Source organism: Parasteatoda tepidariorum, chromosome 5 (genome assembly GCF_982258835.1).
Source record: "Parasteatoda tepidariorum strain Cologne lab strain chromosome 5, Ptep-v5.0, whole genome shotgun sequence".
Classification (NCBI taxonomy): Eukaryota; Metazoa; Arthropoda; class Arachnida; order Araneae; family Theridiidae; genus Parasteatoda; species Parasteatoda tepidariorum.
In genome coordinates this window covers 108,145,662-108,165,975 of record NC_141759.1, presented here as the reverse complement: position 1 = coordinate 108,165,975, position 20,314 = coordinate 108,145,662, and the positions used below count along the sequence as shown (strand labels likewise).

At 29.5% G+C, this 20,314-nt stretch overlaps 1 protein-coding gene across 10 annotated transcripts in view; it reads left to right on the top strand.

Annotated features, from left to right (window-relative positions):
- Positions 1-4,955: 4,955 nt before the first annotated feature.
- Positions 4,956-20,314, top strand: part of LOC147809968 (pre-mRNA 3' end processing protein pfs-2-like) — a 28,842-nt gene continuing 13,483 nt past the window's right edge. For 6 of the 10 annotated variants that reach the window (XM_087164729.1, XM_087164727.1, XM_087164725.1 and 3 more), the window contains exons 1-6: positions 4,956-5,105; positions 9,809-9,970; positions 12,061-12,181; positions 14,966-15,073; positions 17,767-17,918; positions 19,890-19,987. In XM_087164729.1, the coding sequence (XP_087020855.1) occupies positions 17,866-17,918; positions 19,890-19,987 (151 nt within the window). In that variant the 5' untranslated portion in view covers positions 4,956-5,105; positions 9,809-9,970; positions 12,061-12,181; positions 14,966-15,073; positions 17,767-17,865. Of the gene's footprint in view, positions 5,106-9,808; positions 9,971-12,060; positions 12,182-12,699; positions 12,795-14,965; positions 15,074-17,766; positions 17,919-19,889; positions 19,988-20,314 lie in introns of those variants that run through there. The other 4 variants (XM_087164726.1, XM_087164723.1, XM_087164730.1 and 1 more) reach the window with 4 other exon arrangements.

Below are 20,314 nucleotides of genomic sequence, written 5' to 3'. Positions count from 1 at the left end.
AATTAGGGGGCACATAATGGGCCAAAATAGATTTTGTTAATTAACCGGAAGGAAGTTCCTTAAGGCATATATTCGTGGAAGAAACGTGTGAGGCGTGGTGCGGTTGTTAGCGCCGTGGGTAAAGAAATTTGTTGACTCGGTGGTCAGGGGTTCGGTCCTGGTCACGGATTAATTTTTAATTTTTTTTGCATTAAATTTATTTATTTTTTAAATTTATTTTTCTATATTTCAACATGAATAAAGTGTTATATTTATAAAAATAATTATTTTTCTTTGGGAAAGAGGGAATAATAGCTGAAAAACGGATAAATTTCGACTCCGGAGCTACGCACACGACTCGCTCCGTAACTCCCTTTAATATTAACTTATAATTTTCAAACTCTGCCAGAAATTAGAGTTTTATATACCAAACAATCGTACTGAAGGAAATTTTTATACACTAATTAGGGGGCACATAAAGGGCCAAAATAAATTTTGTTAATTAACCGGAAGGAAGTTCTTTAAGGCATATATTCGTGGAAGAAACGCGTGAGGCGTGGTGCGGTTGTTAGCGCCGTGGGTAAAGAAGTTTGTAGTCTCGGTGGTCAGGGGTTCGGTCCTGGTCACGGATAGATTTTTAATTTTTTTTCTGTTAACTTTATTTTTTTTTCAAATTTATTTTTCTATATTTCAACATGAATAAAGTATTATATTTATAAAAATAATTATTTTTCTTTGGGAAAGAGGGAATAATAGCTGAAAAACGGATAAATTTCGACTCCGGAGCTACGCACACGACTCGCTCCGTAACTCCCTTTAATATTAACTTATAATTTTGAAACTCTGACAGAAATTAGAGTTTTATATACCAAACAATCGTACTGAAGGAAATTTTTATACACTAATTAGGGGGCACATAATGGGACAAAATAGATTTTGTTAATTAACCGGAAGGAAGTTCTTTAAGGCATATATTCGTGGAAGAAACGTGTGAGGCGTGGAGCGAATGTTTGCACCGTGGGTAAAGAAGTTTGTAGACTCGGTGGGCAGGGGTTCGGTCCTGGTGACGGAATAATTTTTAATTTTTTTTCCATTAAATTTATTTTTTTGTAAATTTATTTTTCTATATTTCAACATGAATAAAGTGTTATATTTATAAAAATAATTATTTTTCTTTGGGAAAGAGGGAATAATAGCTGAAAAACGGATAAATTTCGACTCCGGAGCTACGCACACGACTCGCTCCGTAACTCCCTTTAATATTAACTTATAATTTTCAAACTCTGCCAGAAATTAGAGTTTTATATACCAAACAATCGTACTGAAGGAAATTTTTATACACTAATTAGGGGGCACATAATGGGCCAAAATAAATTTTGTTAATTAACCAGAAGGAAGTTCTTTAAGGCATATATTCGTGGAAGAAACGCGTGAGGCGTGGTGCGGTTGTTAGCGCCGTGGGTAAAGAAGTTTGTAGTCTCGGTGGTCAGGGGTTCGGTCCTGGTCACGGATAGATTTTTAATTTTTTTTCTATTAACTTTATTTTTTTTCAAATTTATTTTTCTATATTTCAACATGAATAAAGTATTATATTTATAAAAATAATTATTTTTCTTTGGGAAAGAGGAAAAACAGCTGAAAAACGGATAAATTTCGACTCCGGAGCTACGCACACGACTCGCTCCGTAACTCCCTTTAATATTAACTTATAATTTTCAAACTCTGCCAGAAATTCGAGTTTTATATACCAAACAATCGTACCGAAGGAAATTTTTATGCACTAATTAGGGGGCACATAATGGCCCAAAATAGATTTTGTTAATTAACCGGAAGGAAGTTCTTTAAGGCATATATTCGTGGAAGAAACGTGTGAGGCGTGGTGCGGTTGTTTGCGCCGTGGGTAAAGAAGTTTGTAGACTCGGTGGTCAGGGCTTCGGTCCTGGTCACGGATTAATTTTTAATTTTTTTTCTATTAACTTTATTTTTTTTAAAATTTATTTTTCTATATTTCAGCGTGAATAAAGTGTTATATTTATAAAAATATTTATTTTTCTTTGGGAAAGAGGGAATAATAGCTGAAAAACGGATAAATTTCGACTCCGGAGCTACGCACACGACTCGCTCCGTAACTCCCTTTAATATTAACTTATAATTTTGAAACTCTGACAGAAATTAGAGTTTTATATACCAAACAATCGTACTGAAGGAAATTTTTATACACTAATTAGGGGACACATAATGGGACAAAATAGATTTTGTTAATTAACCGGAAGGAAGTTCTTTAAGGCATATATTCGTGGAAGAAACGTGTAAGGCGTGGTGCGGTTGTTTGCGCCGTGGGGTAAGAAGTTTGTGGACTCGGTGGTCAGGGGTTCGGTCTTGGTCACGGATTAATTTTCAATTTTTTTTCTATTCACTTTATTTTTTTTTAAATTTATTTTTCTATATTTCAACGTGAATAAAGTGTTATATTTATAAAAATAATTATTTTTCTTTGGGAAAGAGGGAAAAATAGCTGAAAAACGGATTATAAATTTCGACTCCGGAGCTACGCACACGACTCGCTCCGTAACTCCCTTTAATATTAACTTATAATTTTCAAACTCTGCCAGAAATTCGAGTTTTATATACCAAACAATCGTACCGAAGGAAATTTTTATGCACTAATTAGGGGGCACATAATGGCCCAAAATAGATTTTGTTAATTAACCGGAAGGAAGTTCTTTAAGGCATATATTCGTGGAAGAAACGTGTGAGGCGTGGTGCGGTTGTTTGCGCCGTGGGTAAAGAAGTTTGTAGACTCGGTGGTCAGGGCTTCGGTCCTGGTCACGGATTAATTTTTAATTTTTTTTCTATTAACTTTATTTTTTTTAAAATTTATTTTTCTATATTTCAGCGTGAATAAAGTGTTATATTTATAAAAATATTTATTTTTCTTTGGGAAAGAGGGAATAATAGCTGAAAAACGGATAAATTTCGACTCCGGAGCTACGCACACGACTCGCTCCGTAACTCCCTTTAATATTAACTTATAATTTTGAAACTCTGACAGAAATTAGAGTTTTATATACCAAACAATCGTACTGAAGGAAATTTTTATACACTAATTAGGGGGCACATAATGGGCCAAAATAGATTTTGTTAATTAACCGGAAGGAAGTTCTTTTAGGCATATATTCGTGGAAGAAACGTGGGAGGCGTGGTGCGGTTGTTAGCGCCGTGGGTAAAGAAGCTTGTAGACTCGGTGGTCAGGGGTTCGGTCCTGGTCACGGATTAATTTTTATTTTTTTTTTCTATTCACTTTATTTTATTTTTTAAAATTTATTTTTCTATATTTCAACGTGAATAAAGTGTTATATTTATAAAAATAATTATTTTTCTTTGGGAAAGAGGGAATAATAGCTGAAAAACGGATAAATTTCGACTCAGGAGCTACGCACAGGACTCACTCCGTAACTCCCTTTAATATTAACATATAATTTTCAAACTCTGTCAGAAATTAGAGTTTTATATACCAAACAATCGTAGCAAAGGAAATTTTTATACACTAATTAGGGGGCACATAATGGGCCAAAATAGATTTTGTTAATTAACCGGAAGGAAGTTCTTTAAGCTATATATTCGTGGAAGCAACGTGTAAGTCGTGGAGTGGCTGTTAGCTCCTTGGGTAAAGAAGTTTGTAGACTCGGTGGTCAAGTGTTCGGTCCTGGTCACGGATTAATTTTTAATTTTTTTTTATTAACTTTATTTTTTTTAAAATTTATTTTTCTATATTTCAACCTGAATAAAGTGTTATATTTAAAAAAATAATTATTTTTCTTTGGGAAAGAGGGAATAATAGCTGAAAAACGGATAAATTTCGACTCCGGAGCTACGCACAGGACTCACTCCGTAACTCCCTTTAATATTAACTCATAATTTTCTAACTCTGCCAGAAATTAGAGTTTTATATACCAAACAATCGTACCAAAGGAAATTTTTATACACTAATTAGGGGGCACATAATGGGTCAAAATAGATTTTGTTAATTATCCGGAAGGAAGTTCTTTAAGCTATATATTCGTAGAAGCAACGTGTGAGTCGTGGTGTGGTTGTTAGCGCCATGGGGAAAGAAGTTTGTAGACTCGGTGGTCAGGGGTTCGGTTCTGGTCACGGATTAATTTTTTTTTCTATTTTCTTTATTTTATTTTTTAAAATTTATTTTTCTGTATTTCAACGTGACTAAAGTGTTATATTTATAAAAATAATTATTTTTCGTTGGGAAAGAGGGATTAATAGCAGAGAAACGGATAAATTTCGACTCCGGAGCTACGCACTCGACTCACTCCGTAACTCCCTTTAATATGTGCGGGTGGGTGACCACTTAGAACAGTCAGTGGTGGGTGACCTCTTAGAACAGTCAGTGGTGGGTGACCACTTAGAACAGTCAGTGGTGGGTGACCACGAGGACCAATACCGCACCGAGGGTGTGTCCTGGTTAAACTGTTCTACCGTAAAGTGCTCGACTTCACGTGCAGGTCGTCAGGCTACCGAAGCGGGGGTGCCATCCCCTCTGCAGAGGATCGAAATTGTAATGGCATGTCTTCGGATCATCCTCAGGGATGTTCCCCAGACCGTCGCTAATAGCCCACTTTGCGGCTCTAGTACGACGTAAATGAACAATAACAACATCCTTCTCTTAATTTTTATGCGTTATTTAAATTTATGTGTTACATTTACGCTTTTAATCTTTATTATGCATTATGCAGTTATTTATTATATTTTACATATTTGCTGTTTTTATATGTGTTACTTTTACGGAATTCTTCTCCTATTTTTATTTTTAATTCTGAATTTTCTAAATACTAAATTTATAATACTAAGAGAATAATATAGAGAATAATATTAAATTTTCTCTTTTATTTTTCTTTTCTCCTTAATGTGGCACCTTACTTTCCTTTACGTATTTGTTACCTCTGTACTTAGTTTCACATGATTAACCATTCATAGAAAGTAAGGATGAAGCGCAATTGAAGTTCTTGATGAAATTTCTCCTAAGAAATTTGAAATAAAAACAATAACATTCCAGAGCTCCTTGAAAATTATGTAAATTGAAATTAGATATCAATAGAAAGCTTTTAGCAAAAGTAAGTAATTTTCTTTCTTCTTTTATAAAAAAGTGGCTGTATTTCTTTGAAATTACATATTTGTAAGAAGTCTTGTGCCAGTTTTATGGCTTAATCTATCATCTTAAAAATGCTATTTTGTCAATTAGGTTTTAAATTTTTTTTTAAGTGTGTGTTCTAGGAAACTCTTCACGAAGCAATAAAATTTTTCAAGTTCTTTTCCCATTTACGTATCCATAGTATTATAGTGAACACGCAAATTATACTTAACTATGTGCCACTTTTTAATAGTTTTTTGATTGTTATTGCCGTATTAATTAGTTTGTTTTGATACAATTTCGGTATTGTGATCTGTTTGCAGAACAATTGCCAAGGCTTCGCAACTTCTGAACAGCCACCTGTGTGAAGTTAAAAAAAGATAATGAATAAATAAAAAATCACAGAAGGGGGGCAATTCTAAATGCATAATTCGTAGTCACCCCGTATCTCAGCTGAGCATGTACGTGTTGCTTATATTCTTTAATTTGATGTGGTTTTTTCCGTATTCTAGGGCACCCAAATTTCATAAAAATAACCAAATAACATACATGTAGGGCTCTAATTTAAGATTATCCGTATGCGCTATTTTTTCTAGTTATAACTCTGGATTACGATCCGGTAGTTTTCCTAGTATGACGAAATGGGAATCTTAAAATTAATTTGTATCTGATACTTCTTTTGACAATGTTAAAATTAAGCATTATTATACTTTTACAACTTCAAATTACAGTAGAACCTCGATTAACCGAGCTTCGATTAACCGAGGTTTCTGTTGACTGAGGCAATAACAAAGTCTAAATTTTTTTTCTCCTCTCCAAAATGAGCTTGGAAGAAATTATACACATATTAGTTCGTTGTCCCTGTTGCAGGCACTTATTCTCCACAAAAGCACTCAACTTCCATGAAATATTACACCCTGAGAAGACAACATCCATGAATGCTTTGTTAACAGTAGTCATGTGACTTATAAGTTTAATCATGCAAATTTTAAAAATACAATATTTTCTTGAGATTTGTGTTATTTTTGGAAATGCGTCTTTTGATGTTTAACTAAGTATAGTTAAAAAAAATTCCATTTTACTTTTCAAAATTTACTACTAGAGTTGATTTCCTTTTTAAGTCTTTTTAGCTGTGAAACATAAGTTCATATATGTTTATTTTTATCATTTGAAAAACGTTCTATTGTTTTTACTTTCAAAGTAGTTAAATTCGCAAGCACGGAAGGTTTTTATTCATTTTTCCTATTAACCGAGATTTCCGATATCCGAGGTACTAGCAGTCCCAATTAGCTCGGATAATCGAGGTCTTACTGTATTTGTTTTATTCAGGGTTTAACTAATATAATAAAACAATCCTCATTCCTGATAATCTTGCATGTCTCTGCTCCTGTTTGGTTTGTCTAGTTGGGATGCTAAACTAATAATAATCAAAGGTATAGTTTAAGAAAATTAAGTCAGTTTGGAGATCTAGTGACTCAAAGTATTGCTATTTTGTATTATGGTTAATTAGTCCATTTACATGTCACCTTGATACCCCTCCTTTTTTTTAAAAAAAAAAAGTAAATTTGTGCAAAAATTATAATACAAGGTATGTTTAATGCCACAAGTAAGATGCAGCAGATCTTACATTGACCGAAAATGAGATATCCCACCTGAATTTGAGTCAGATATCCTCAGTATATTTGTTTTTCGTTCTTTAGTATTAATAGTTTATTGTATATGAGACTAAACTAGTATTTTTTTTTGTTCTTATTTCTTATCTATTTCTTCTAAGTAAACTTTTAATTAAAATAGCTGAACTTTAAATTTTACTATAAATAATATTGCTATAACCCTTTGTATCACCGCGTTACATATCTGCAACATACATGGAAATTCAATCCTATAATGAGCTGGATTTACCTATAAAATCAAACTAAATTCAGGTAAAGAAAATATTGCAAACTCGGGGGAACCAAGTCTTGGTGTAGCTACCAATATTATAATGCTTTTAGCAAGAATTGTTCCACGATATAATTGCAGGATATACAATTTTTTTTAACAACAATCCCCTTGATTGTATATTTGGCTAAGGAGGGATTGAAAAATGTGGTGTGAGACTTTGTTACCATAAAAACAACAATTTCAAAATTTTTCACATGAAGTTTTACATATATTGGAATTTTTGTGCTATTTTTCACGATATTGGAGTTGTTCAACAAATGCTTTTTATCAGTAAATTTTTAATTTTAAGGTTTTAATTTTTTCATTATTTTTTACATGCTTAATATGATGTATTCTAACATCCTTGTAAATATTCCTTAAATCAGAGTTGTTGAGTTACAAAGGGATAATAATCATTAGTTCTGTCAAGAGAAGTGAGAGTCTTGTACTAAATATCATCAATCATAGCTCAGTGGGAAAGAGTGACTCATTTAACACCTGTTTTCTTATCATCTGGCAAGGGGAGTCATTACTACCAGCTTCTCACAGTAGGAGTCATCATTCTCTCACAGTAGGAGTTGTTGATTGCTTAGTCCAGGAGAGTTGAAACAAGGGACTTCACAACTCCTATTATCTCTGTACCCCTTCTTTTTTCCCTGTTATTTCCTACTTTTTCTTATTTTTTAAAAAATTATCTGTCATTTCTGTTATTCCCCTTTTGAACACAGTGACTGCCAAAGAAACAAGAATAATGACTCAAAGTCAAGTATTGCAACTGCACCTGTTTTTCAGTTCATTCATTTTGAATTGGGTGTGAGGAGGGGGCAGAGCATAAATTCTTTTTATTATGTCAACCTCTGTGTCTGCTTGCCAATTTAGGTTTAACTGGAGTCATGGAGAAATAAAATCACTCAGCTTAGTGACGAATATGATTGTGATACATGTGTTTTTCCTACTGATTTCAATTAATGTTTTAGCAAAATGCTGAAACTCAAGTTAAACTTTTCTAGATAGCAATCGCGTGCCAGAATCACTGGGATAATGTCGAAGAACGTTAGAGAGTTTTTTCCAGAAACATTTTTCCTTTGGGAAGTTAAAAATTTTACATTTCTTTTCTGCAGAAATTTTCCAAAGATTTTTTTTCCATCCAGAATTATATTCAAACAATGTTTTTCTATCACATAGGAGGAGGGAAAAGAAACGCTCGCGATTTTTCTCTTCTCATTTGAGAATAATGAAGTAAAAAAAATAATTGTTTTTCTTTTCTCCAGAATTTTTTTTCAATCTAGAATTATATTCAAAGGTTGTCTTTCTCGTGTATAGGAGGGAAAAAAATGCTCGTTATTTTTCCTTTTTCATATGTTAATAATGAAGTAAAAAATGGAGTGGGTGTCGTTTTGAGTCCTGACGCAGACAACGACGAGGTAGAAGAAAGCGACGAGGAAGATGGAGCCCACCCACCCTTTTTTTTCCATTTTACCTTTTTTGTTCATTTTATATTAAGCCTGTATATATTTTTATTTCATTATTTTTTTTCTCCTTTTTCTTTTATTAAACTTATGTGTATTACTTTATCGTTTTTCTTTCTTTTTAAAATTATTTCTAAATAATTATTTCTTTAGTTGGGTTTGACAATGAAAAAAAAAACGGTGTTTTTTAGAGATTCAGAAAACTGGAAAAATCAGTTATCCGGAATTGCGATGGTCCCGATCGTTCTGGATAATCGGTTCTCTACTGTATCTGGCTGCTATCCAATGTCTGGGAGATTGATCTGATCAGCCAGATACATGCTACTTGTCAGATAACCAAATATGCTATTTTGTAACAGACCAAAACTAGAAACATAAAACAAACCCGAAAGATTATAACTTTGTTTTCTGGTCCGGGGAGACCAGTATTATTTAATGGTGGTCTCAGATTACTGTTAATTTTGCTTTGGCCCCTGATAACACTTCCCCACATCCAAGTTCGTTCGCGTAACTGGGGTTCTACGCTGAGTTCTTCCTAGGAATTAAAAAGAGTGCTCAAAAAAGGCACTCATTTAACATCATTAAAAGTTACCCTCTTATACTATTTTTTTTTTTGTCTATATTTCAAAAAATTATTAGCTCTCATTGTCAGAATAAGAGAAATTTGTCGTTTATAAAAATAATTAAAGGCATGCTAATAGATAATCTTTGGGCATGCATTTTTTTTTCCAAAAGAGTAAACTAAAAAAAAATATTTTTAATTGATAAACAATGTGAAAGATTTTTATATAATATAAACTGAAAACTATAAGAAAATTAATTTTTAAAGCTGCATTTTTTTTATTTTTTTTATAAGATTGAAACCATTAAAAAGTTTATTGATCTCCCCCGAAAAAATAGAGGTACTTATAAAAATTAATCGAGTTGAGAATAACCCTAACAAAGTAAATATATGTAATAGTAATCAGAATTAAACCTGTAAACACAGATAATTTTACCAGTGCGTGATTATAGTTTAAACAGTGAATTAATTTTTTTAAAAAATGGAATATGAATAAAAAGGTAGTGTTTTTAAGGGATGGGTGGCTTATTTTTACAAACAGGGCGTATTTATAGAGATCAAAGGGCGAGCTGTGCGGACAGCCCTCCTAAAAATGCTTAAGGAGACTGCTGGTTTTACTATCGATATTTCTTAATTATCTTGTGCGTCCTTGTTTCTGTATGTTTTACATAATTTGAGTTCAACTGGTGATATAATTAAAGTGATTTTATCTTTTAATGTTTTTTATTTCAGGCTTGAATTATGTTTTATGCACATTTTGTATTAGCTAAAAAGGGTCCCCTGGCTTGTATCTGGTTGGCTGCTCATTGGGATAAAAAGCTGATTAATTTGAATGAAGCTGATGTATTTGAAACATATATTGAAAGCTGTGTTGAACAATGTCTTCAGCCGAAGGTTGTTTTTCAATTGTTTTTTTATTGCATTGCATTTCAGTTTATATATTGATTGTAAATTGCAGGTGCAGGGCCCACCATAAGCATTCTTCATAGTTGCCTCAAATTCCTAAAAAAAATTGTGGAAAAATACATATAAAAAATAGTTTGCCAAGCATATGACCTACCGAAGGTTTGACAAATGGGTCGCATATTCCTATCGTAACATCCCTATTTTTACAGCACCTGGAGATATTATTTATCGACCTATATTATTTAAAACACTAATGCCTATTGTAGGGATGTACAGTGCACCGAAAAGGTGGACCAATCTGAATAACTTTTTATCTAATGATCTGATCTTATCTTCATGTCCTCGGATTCAATCTTAATGGTTCGAGGAGGTGACCTCAACTATGATAATTAATAAGTGCAAACAATTTTTTAAATTATAAAATCAGACACAAAAAAATACTTTCTCTGAACTAATATAATTTTTTTTCTACGGATTCGGATTTCTGACCCCCCCCCCCCAATCGCAATCTGAAAAATAGGGTTCCCATAGTCTGGTGGGAGAGAGCAATACAAAATTTGGGCTCCTAAATAGTAATTTCATTTTTTGTGTATTTTGCCATATCTTGAGAAATTTTTAAGTGAATTAAAAAACTTTTGCACACAGTTATGAAATTTGTTTATCCAAAGCAATAAATATTGGAATAAATGTTACACGCAAAATATAACTTTTAGTAAATATTTATTGCTTTTTATTATTTTATAAAATAATAGTTCTAAAATTTTGAATTGTAAGCTGTACAATTTTTTACACCATTATAAAATATGTAAATTTACATTCTAAAATACGAAATGGAGCGGTCAAATAGTTTCTGAGAAATCTGTAAAATTTTATTTTTCAGTAACTATTTAACCATTTTCATTCCAAATTTGTATTTTACCATGTAAATTTACATACTTGAAAATTGTGTGAAAAATTTTATACTTTGCATTTCAAATTTTTTTGTTGACTATTATTTTATAAAATAATAAATCTTTACTGAAAATTATTTTGTGGGTGAAATTATCTTTGGATAAATGAATTTTATAATTGTTTGTAAAAATTCTTCAATTTCCTTAAAATTTTTCGAGATATGATGAAACAAGCAAAAAGTAAAGTAAACATTAAGGGGATTTGATTTTGGCAGAAAAAAAGTTATGAGAATACTGCATTTCTTAGCCAAAACCTGGTAAAATCTTGCTACAAATCTAGATAATAACCAACCTTGAAGTTTACTATTAGCAATAAATAGCTTGAGATTCTAAGTAAATAATTCTAACACCTATTAAAAAAATTAAAAAAAAAATATTCCATCACATCACTGTTGTATTTTCTCAAATGATTTATTCAGTTGACTGATTTATTCAAATTGAAACATAAATATGTTCAGAATAAGCTGTCTTAGATAATTTTTTGTTATATTTTTAAATCATATCAGTATAAAATTATCATATTAGATTATCATATTAATATAAAACTGCTATTACTGTGATGTTATTGGCGCTCTAACTAAACATTAAATAAATATGTTAAGTGGTTTATAAAACAAGATGAAGATGAAGCTGTTGTTAACCAATCGTTATTAATAAAGTGACTCCAAAATCTAGCTGCTAAAAGAACAAACAAAAAAAAGACGGTTAAACAGAAATGCACAACTGATTTTTTTGTTTTGTTATACAGTTGCATATGTTAGAACAATAAACAATTTTTTAGACAGCGTTAGAACAAATATATTTTCTTTTTGAAGTTTCATTAATGTCACTATTTTAATAATTTTCCTCATAGTTTAATGTTTATAAATTTAAAAAATTGTCTTAAGAAAGTCCTCTGATTATCTGACGATTTTGATTTTCCAACAAACCGCTGGTTCTGAGGATTCCATTTTAATTTATCTTTTTCAAATGTTCACTATTCACATTATTCTCAGATGGTGGAACCTGCACATTGATCAATTGTTTATGTTTACTATAGTCTATGTAACTTGAACAAGAAAAAACGCAAAATATGTTTTAATGTTTTTGTCACCAGTAAAGATAATAAATGACATTTTTAACTTCTAGGATGAAGGAAAAATAAATGAAGAAGATAGAGTGGAAGTAGATGAAACTGAGATAGAAGATTTATGTTATTTTGGAAAGACTTTTGAACTTGAAGAAGAGGATTTCATACTATATGCAAATGGTAAGTTTTATGGTTATTTCTTAAACGGTTATATCTTGAAATGTTATGTGTTTCATAGTTTAGAGCATCGGTTCCCAAAAGGTGTTATGCGAAATTCAGATTTTGAACATTTGTAAAACTTCTGAAACCCGTTATTTTATTTATATCCAAGCAAAATAATTAATTTTATATTTAATATTTTGTACATTTTTATGAAATCATTTTGGCAAGATGTCAGTGAAAAATATGATGTTATTTTAAAAATAATTTTTTTCTAACAACAATGTATTGAAAATATTATGAAAAAAATATTTTACCAGTGTTTCCGGTCAAACCTTTTTCAATTTAAAGAAAATAACAAAATTCAAAATCCTTTAATTACCATTCTCAACATATGTGTTAGTTCATACAATGTTCATAATTCATATTCATTTTACCAAAAATCATATTTCAGTTTTTTTTTTTCCATTTTTTTTTTTCATTTTTAGCTAGACTTCATGCTGCTCCAGAACTGAAAATTCTACTGCCTAACATGAAATTTAATTTTAAAACTATTACTGATAACACTGAAGTACAGGGCTCCCATGGTCCATAAAAACTGCTTAACTTGTTAGGAAAATAAGGACCCTTAAAAGTGCGTAATTTTGGTTCAAGGTCTTTATAAGTCCCTAATTTTTTAGCATTCCTATGGTTGATGGGAACAATTTTTCAGTTCAATTCTTTAAAAGAAAATTTTGTTCTTTTATCACTTAGAATTAGACCATGCATCGAGGGTGAAGCATTCTAGAGAGGCAAGAGGGGATGTGTGTGAGAGGCTACAGGCAAGGGGAAGAAAGCAGGTCCTTTCATTAATATATTCTGCCCTTTGCCTAGAATGATACTCTATGAGGAGAGTGACACATTCTGAAAGAAAAGAATAGTGTGAACAAGGGGGGTACTGCACATGGAAGAGATTGTGCTTTTTTTAGGAGGCTTTAAGGTACCTAAGTAAAAGACCTACACAAACCTTCAAAATTGACAGAATTCAAGAAATTCAGTTCTACTGGTAATGGATCTTATAGGAATTAAGTAAAACGCTAAGAAAAAAGTATCAGAAAAAGTTTTGAACTAGAATCCGTAACGAAAACTATTTCCTAAAATTTTGATGAATTGTATAAATTTGTATAATATTTCAGTGTGTAATAAGTAACTGTAAATTTACAGAAAGCATAAATTTTTTTTTTAATGTTATGGTGGTTAATGCAGCAAAACTATTTCAAAAATTTCTTGATTGTAAAAAACTTAAATCTTTAAGAGATTTGGATTGTGCCATTTTACACCCGAGAGTAACCCAATTATGATGAGTTTCACTACTTCCAGGGTTCCATAAAAATGTCTAAAAAGGGGTTTCTTGAAAAATCTATGTTCTCAAGTTCAGTATTCTAATTCAATCCAGTATTTTGAATAAAAGTAAAATGTTCCAATTCTCAATTTATTTATTTGAAGAATTGTCAAACCAACTTTAAGTTTTCGACATTTTTGTACTATATAAATTAATTTTATATGCAGTCCAATAGTGATCAACTGCTATCAGTATTCAATATTTTATATATTTTTGAAATTTATTTTTATAAACAAGGAAGATAAGCTGAAAGAATTGTATCATTATAAATAAGTAAGACAAATCTGAAAAGAGAGATTTAAGTTAGAGTTTGATATTAAATAATAATAACAAAAAAAAAGGTTAAATGAATTCATATTCGTTAAAACAATTTTTAAATATGTTTCAACATACATGAATTCATTTAACAAATTTTATATTTCTAGAAAAATCTTCTAGTTTTTTTCCTTTTTAATTAAATGCTACTTTCATTTTTTGGTGTATTTAATGTACAATAACAGCTGTTTTATTACTAAAGTAATTGTAAAAAGAATTGCAACTTAAAGTTCGTTTAAAATTAAACTGTAAAAATTACAAGTAAACTGGGGTTCTATTGGGGGGAAAATATGTCAAAGGGTTTCCTCCAACCGGAAATATTTGGAACCACTGCTGTAATGTATTATGCATAGCTGCCAACTCTACTGGATTTTCCAGTAAACTACTGGATTAGGCTAGTTTCTCCTGGTCTACTGGTTTAATTAAAATTCTCCTGGTCTTTGTACATTTTAGAAAATTCCCTAAAATTGAGTAAATTTTCTAAAAAAAAATCCTTATTGAAATAGAATTTTTGTACATATTATAGCCTGCTTGAATATTTAAATAAATATTTAAGATGCATAATGATGCGAACTTCATTTATAAGGATTAGTTCAAAACTTTTTTTTTCTTCAAAAATGTTCATTTTATTTTTATTTAGAACTCTCTTTTTAAATTAATTAAAAAAATCTCTTTACTATCCTTGATGAATTAAATGCTTAATAATATTCAAAATTATGAGTAAACATAGTACATAAGATTTCAAGTATGTTTAATGTCAATTATAACTGGAAAATATTGCAGTTTTACTTTTTTGATGACTATAAAAGTCCCTAAAATTCCGTGTGTGTAAAAAATTTAATACATTATGCAACAATTATCGTAAAATTTTTATTTCGTAAAATCTACTGGATTTTTTCCTATCCGTGTTGGCAGCTATGATAATGTCTCTTCCAATTTGTAACAAGTCCGACAAATGTTTGTTGCGAAATTAAAAAATTCAATCTGAATCAATGAGCTTTGAAGAGGAGATGACTAGCAAGGTATGCTTGTTGCATATGATTTTAAATGAACTTAGATTCTGTGATAATCACATGAAATTTTTTCAAATTATTCTTTTTATGTTATAGGTATCATCAGATAAAGATGAAAGAAAAAAGAAACCAAATACGAGGAGAAGAGGAAGGAAACGAAAGCAAATTGATGATATTCCAAAAATAAAGTTGATTGCAGAACTAGTATTTATGTTATTTAATGTTTTCTTTTAGCCAATCACTCCTTTATTGTTTTATCACTCATTTATTGTATTATTACTCATTTATTGTATGTCACCAATCACTCATTTATTGTATTATCTCCGCTCTTCAAAATTAGGCAACCCTTAATGTGCGCCAGATGCAAACAGTGAATTCTTTTCACTTTATCATTTGCTATTGTACCTTTCATTACTCTAGCTAATTAAATATATTTTAAATTTAAAAGCTTCTGTTTTCCCAGCAAAATGTCTCAAAAAGGACAAACTGTTCAATCAAAAGAGAGAAATATCATCAAATGTATGAAATATTTAATGTTAAAAAAGTGCATGTAAAGATTGCAAAATAAATATTTTTTCATGCGATCGCCAAATAACAACCGTGTTCAGGATTGTTCCCATCCTTCTACCAAAAGTAGCGAAATAGTATTGTCAGATACCACATGATGGAGGCGGAGCTCAGTGCCAACTCCTGGTGAACGAACTATACGTCTTATGATGACAAATAATCTAATTTCTAATGTTGTTTATTGTTTTATTATGACTACTAGCCATTTTTAAATGATAAAGAAAGTATTATAGAGTTAGCAAGTACAAATTAAAATGAATTGAAATTTACTAGTACAAATTAAAAAAATTTATTTTTTAAGTTTGATACTAAGTTGCAAATAAATAAAAAAAATTAATGAAAAATAATTAAATAAACAAATTAAAGCAACAGACGATAATTTTAATTCTGAAATCCAAAAAACTTCCATGACTTTTGTGGGGTAAAATTTTTGTTACTTTTTGATTATTGATTTTTTAAAAATAAACCTTTGCTTTGTTTTTATTATATTTCATACAGTTTTGCAAAGTATAGATTATACATCTTATTATTAAATACCTTATCTCAAATATTCCTTTTAATTAATGAATTAAAAGAAATATTTCAGAATTAAAAGGAGTATTTCAGAATTTATAAGTGAATGAACACTTTTGGGAGCCACTGTAAAGATAAACATTTATTGATATATAATCATCTGAAATGGTTTTCTTTTTCTTAATGAAAATATATTAAACAGTACTTATCCAAGGTTTTATTGGTCATTCTGTTTTTACCATTTTGTAGGTAAGCTTTGAGCAAAAACTTTTCAACGTAGCACCTTTAAAAAAAATTCATTCAATAAAAACAGCATATTTTACAAACTGAACATATTATTTTCTCCACATGTTTAAATTTTTAAAAATTAATGTTGTACCAAAACATTAAAAAGAAAAAACAAAACCTTGCCAAATTGTTAAAATAAATTTAGTCTACTTATTTTTTCAACATTATATGTTAAAATAATAACATTTTAAATAAAATACTTATAATATTGACACTTTTCTTGTACTCAACTTACACTTTATGAGAAGAAAAAAATACACTGACCTGGTTATTTCAAGATTTTTACCTGGTTAGGGCTGACCCTGAACTTTAAAGCATGCATAATTTTTTTTTAATCTGGAACCATTTTCTTTAAAACTTAAAATGTATTTCCAAACTCACAATTTTCTCTTCAAAGAATTATTCAAGCAATATTTTGTTTGACAAGAAAATTTTCATACTATTAGTATTCTTTTTCTGCCTGTTTTAGTTCATAGCTTGTAATAACATCTTTTCAGGTGTTACTAACATTTTTTTTATTGAGGCTATAAAGTAGAAATAATTATTGACGAAAAGTAAATTCCTCAAAGCCCAGGCTAATATTTGGTTTGGTTTCTTTGCTGAAAAAGGAATAAAAGGCAGATGCTGTATTTTGTCTTTCCTTATACTCCTTAGAAACTCCTTGGAAATAAAAAAAGTCTCCACGGAGTACTTGGAACTACTTAGATTTCCAAATTAGTCCTAAGAAACTCCTTAGATTATTGCATTGAATGGATGAACTTACTAAGTTCGCGGTTGAATTTGCTGTCCAAGCAAGGAAACAAAATTATATGACTTAGCTGTCAAAATCTAATAGTTTAAGAAAAACTTTAAAAGAAAAAAAATACTGAATTGCAAGAGTTAGAAGAAAAAAATAACAGCAAGTAATTTTAATTTTACATGATACAAGCAAACTTAATTAATGATTCACTGTGATTTTTTTTTGTAGAAAATACCTTAGATTTTCTTATGTATTCAAATTTAAATCTTTAGCATCTCTACTATGCATATTAACAAGATTTATTAAAATATTTGAAACTAGAAAATGTATTTACGTGTGAAAGTGATAACTTTATTTATTTTTCTTGATGAAGTTTGACAAAGTCAAAATTTATTTCAAAAAGGCTGGAAAAAAATATCTTATGCAAAATATACATTTTTGCAAGTTCTTTATACTAACTGCTTTTCAACTTTGTGTAAAACATAACTAGACAGTTTTTTTTAAAGTTTTTAAATTTTTGATAAGTTCTTAAAATTTTGGATTCCTTGGATTTCTTCTTCTGATCTCTGTATGAACCCTGAAGTTACAAGTTATAATTAAAAATGCTAATATAAAATATGTCAGTGAACATTTTAAGGCATTATTTTGTTTTTTAATGTTATTTTCAAAAGTTTCTTTTTAAAAGGCAATTTTTAAGAATTTTTAGGCTATCAATATCCTAACCCTACTTGTTGCTATATATTTTTTCTAATAAGTTGAATGTATTTTAATTTCTTGTAATTCTGTTTAGGCTCATGATTCTCCTGTTCAATGTATGGTTTGGAATCGCAATGATCTTTGGATGGTAACTGGTGATCATGTAGGATAAGTAAAATATTGGCAAAGCAATATGAACAATGTAAACATATTCCAAGCACATAAAGAACCCTTACGAGGAATCAGGTTCTTCAATTTTTAAATATTTATTTTAATATAACTTTTTGAATTCATTACTGTATATTGCAAGGAAAATTTTTACATATTTGCTACTGATTAAAATTCTAGAACACTTTTTATTCCAACTAACTAGATAATTTACTGTTACTGAACAAAAATGTCGAGTTCAAAACCTATTTTTTAATTGGACGATTCAGTTATAGATTACAAACATCGAACAATTCATTACAGGGTTGGGGTTTTGAACAGGACAAGTGGGTTTTACTGTCTTAAACTGGATAAAACTGTCTTAAAGGTCCAAAACCTTGAACTTTGGTAAAAGGTAAAAATTCTATATGTGTAACCATTGTACACATAATAATTACCTGTATCAATAAATATTTGATATTTTTTATATAATTTACTTTAACTTATTAAAGGAAAATAATATAATGTAACAGGAAAAGGTTTATAATTTTTGAAGCTCCATGATTCATTGAACAACAAAAGTGAATACCTAATTCTTTAAATATAAATATACTTTTAATACTGATAAATAATGTTTTTGCCTAAGGATAAATAATGCAATATTAAAAATTGATTATAATTTTTTTTTTTTAAAATACTAAATTTGTTTAAAAATTAACCTTTTATTTTTCAAAATATTTTTTAAAAAAAATATTATAATTTCTGTATCACAGGATGAGAAAAAAAACATCTATTTAAAAAAAATAATAAATTGTTTTTAAACATAAATATATTAGTTTACATTGGAAATACAAAATAACTGAAAAATGTATTAACACTTTTGAAGGGCATAACATCAGTTTCAGTTACTGACACTGGTGATGTATCACCACTATGCTAATAGAATCGAACATGAATGAAATAAAAGTATTCTTGAATAGTACTATAGATAAATAAACCTGTTTATGACTAACCAAGTGCTTAGTCCCTAATAGCTTAACCTATATGGGAAGATCAAAGTTCAGTTATGTACTATTGAATGAGACGACCAATTAATCTTCTTTTGTTTATTGTTTAAATTGAAGACTCAACCAATATTAATAAGACATTACACTTTTAAAAACAAATATTCTCTAGTAGATTTAATTATCGATACGTTATTAGTTCTATGTTTATTTTACCTTTTAAATATTGTTCCGATAAAATTGTGACATAATTTGAGTAAAAGGATTTTGGACAGGACGGTTTTAACCGTAGATTAATCCATTCTGTCCTAAACCTAGCCAACCCTGATTCATTTGCATCCTTTTTTTTCTATATAGCCAGTTTCGTATTTTCAAGAATCGTAAGAATAAGCAAAGCACCAATATCCCTTAGTCATCGTATTTTAACACTTTCATTTATTATTTCTTATCTGAACAAGTAACCAACACTGCATATTGCTTATAGCATTTGAAAAGTTAATTCTGAGTACAATGTTATTTATTAATCTTGTTTCTTTTCTATTTTTGAAATTAAAAAAACTTATCTATCTACGCTTTTTATTATAAATTATATAGTGTGACTCGAGAAATGAATTTTAAAATATATGTGAATTCACTCCTATATTTTAAAATTTCTATTCTCTTTTTCTGGAATTATTCCTTAATAATTTTTTTTTGTAGCACTGATTCCAGCTAATTGATTATTATATAATTGGTTATTACTGGTAATTATTCAGACATTAAAATTAACTAATATCTTTCTATATTTGTACTATCTGTGAATATTTAGTAAAAAGTTTTTAATATTAAATTTTTGCTTTAGGTAATTGTGGGATTAATAGTTATCTGTATTAATTATTTATCGATGAATTTGCTGCTAACAGTTTCAAAATTAAGACTTTCTGCGTGGTTCAGTTTTATATATTTTTTTAATTGTTATGCAATATTTAAAGTATATATTCTATCTGCATTATTTTTCAAGTTTAAAAAACCATTTGCTTACAATGTTTATAAATAATACACTAATTATTTATTATATGTGTTTTAGTTTTTGTCCTGTTGATACCAAATTCATCACTTGTTCTGATGATGGCACTATAAGGATTTGGGATTTTTTAAAATGTGTTGAAGAAAAAATTCTGAGAGGTATTATGTCAATTTCATTTTTTTTCTGTTTACTGTATGTTTATTTTATTTAAAAGCCTTAGAATGTCTCATCCTTCAAGAATAGAGGTTCACTTTTCTCTCCAAAACAATTTATAAATATTTATTTCAATATGAAATTAATAAAAATTGCTTTTATCTAGGTAAGAATTGTCTAAAGTAGTTTCGAATTTAAACTTCATTCATCCAAAATTACAATCAGTTACATGCCAACACAAATAGGAAAAACCTAATTTTTTACTATGAATGAGCTAAATGAAGGAATTCATATTTTAAAAATACTCCAATTTTAAGGTACTTTATAATGGA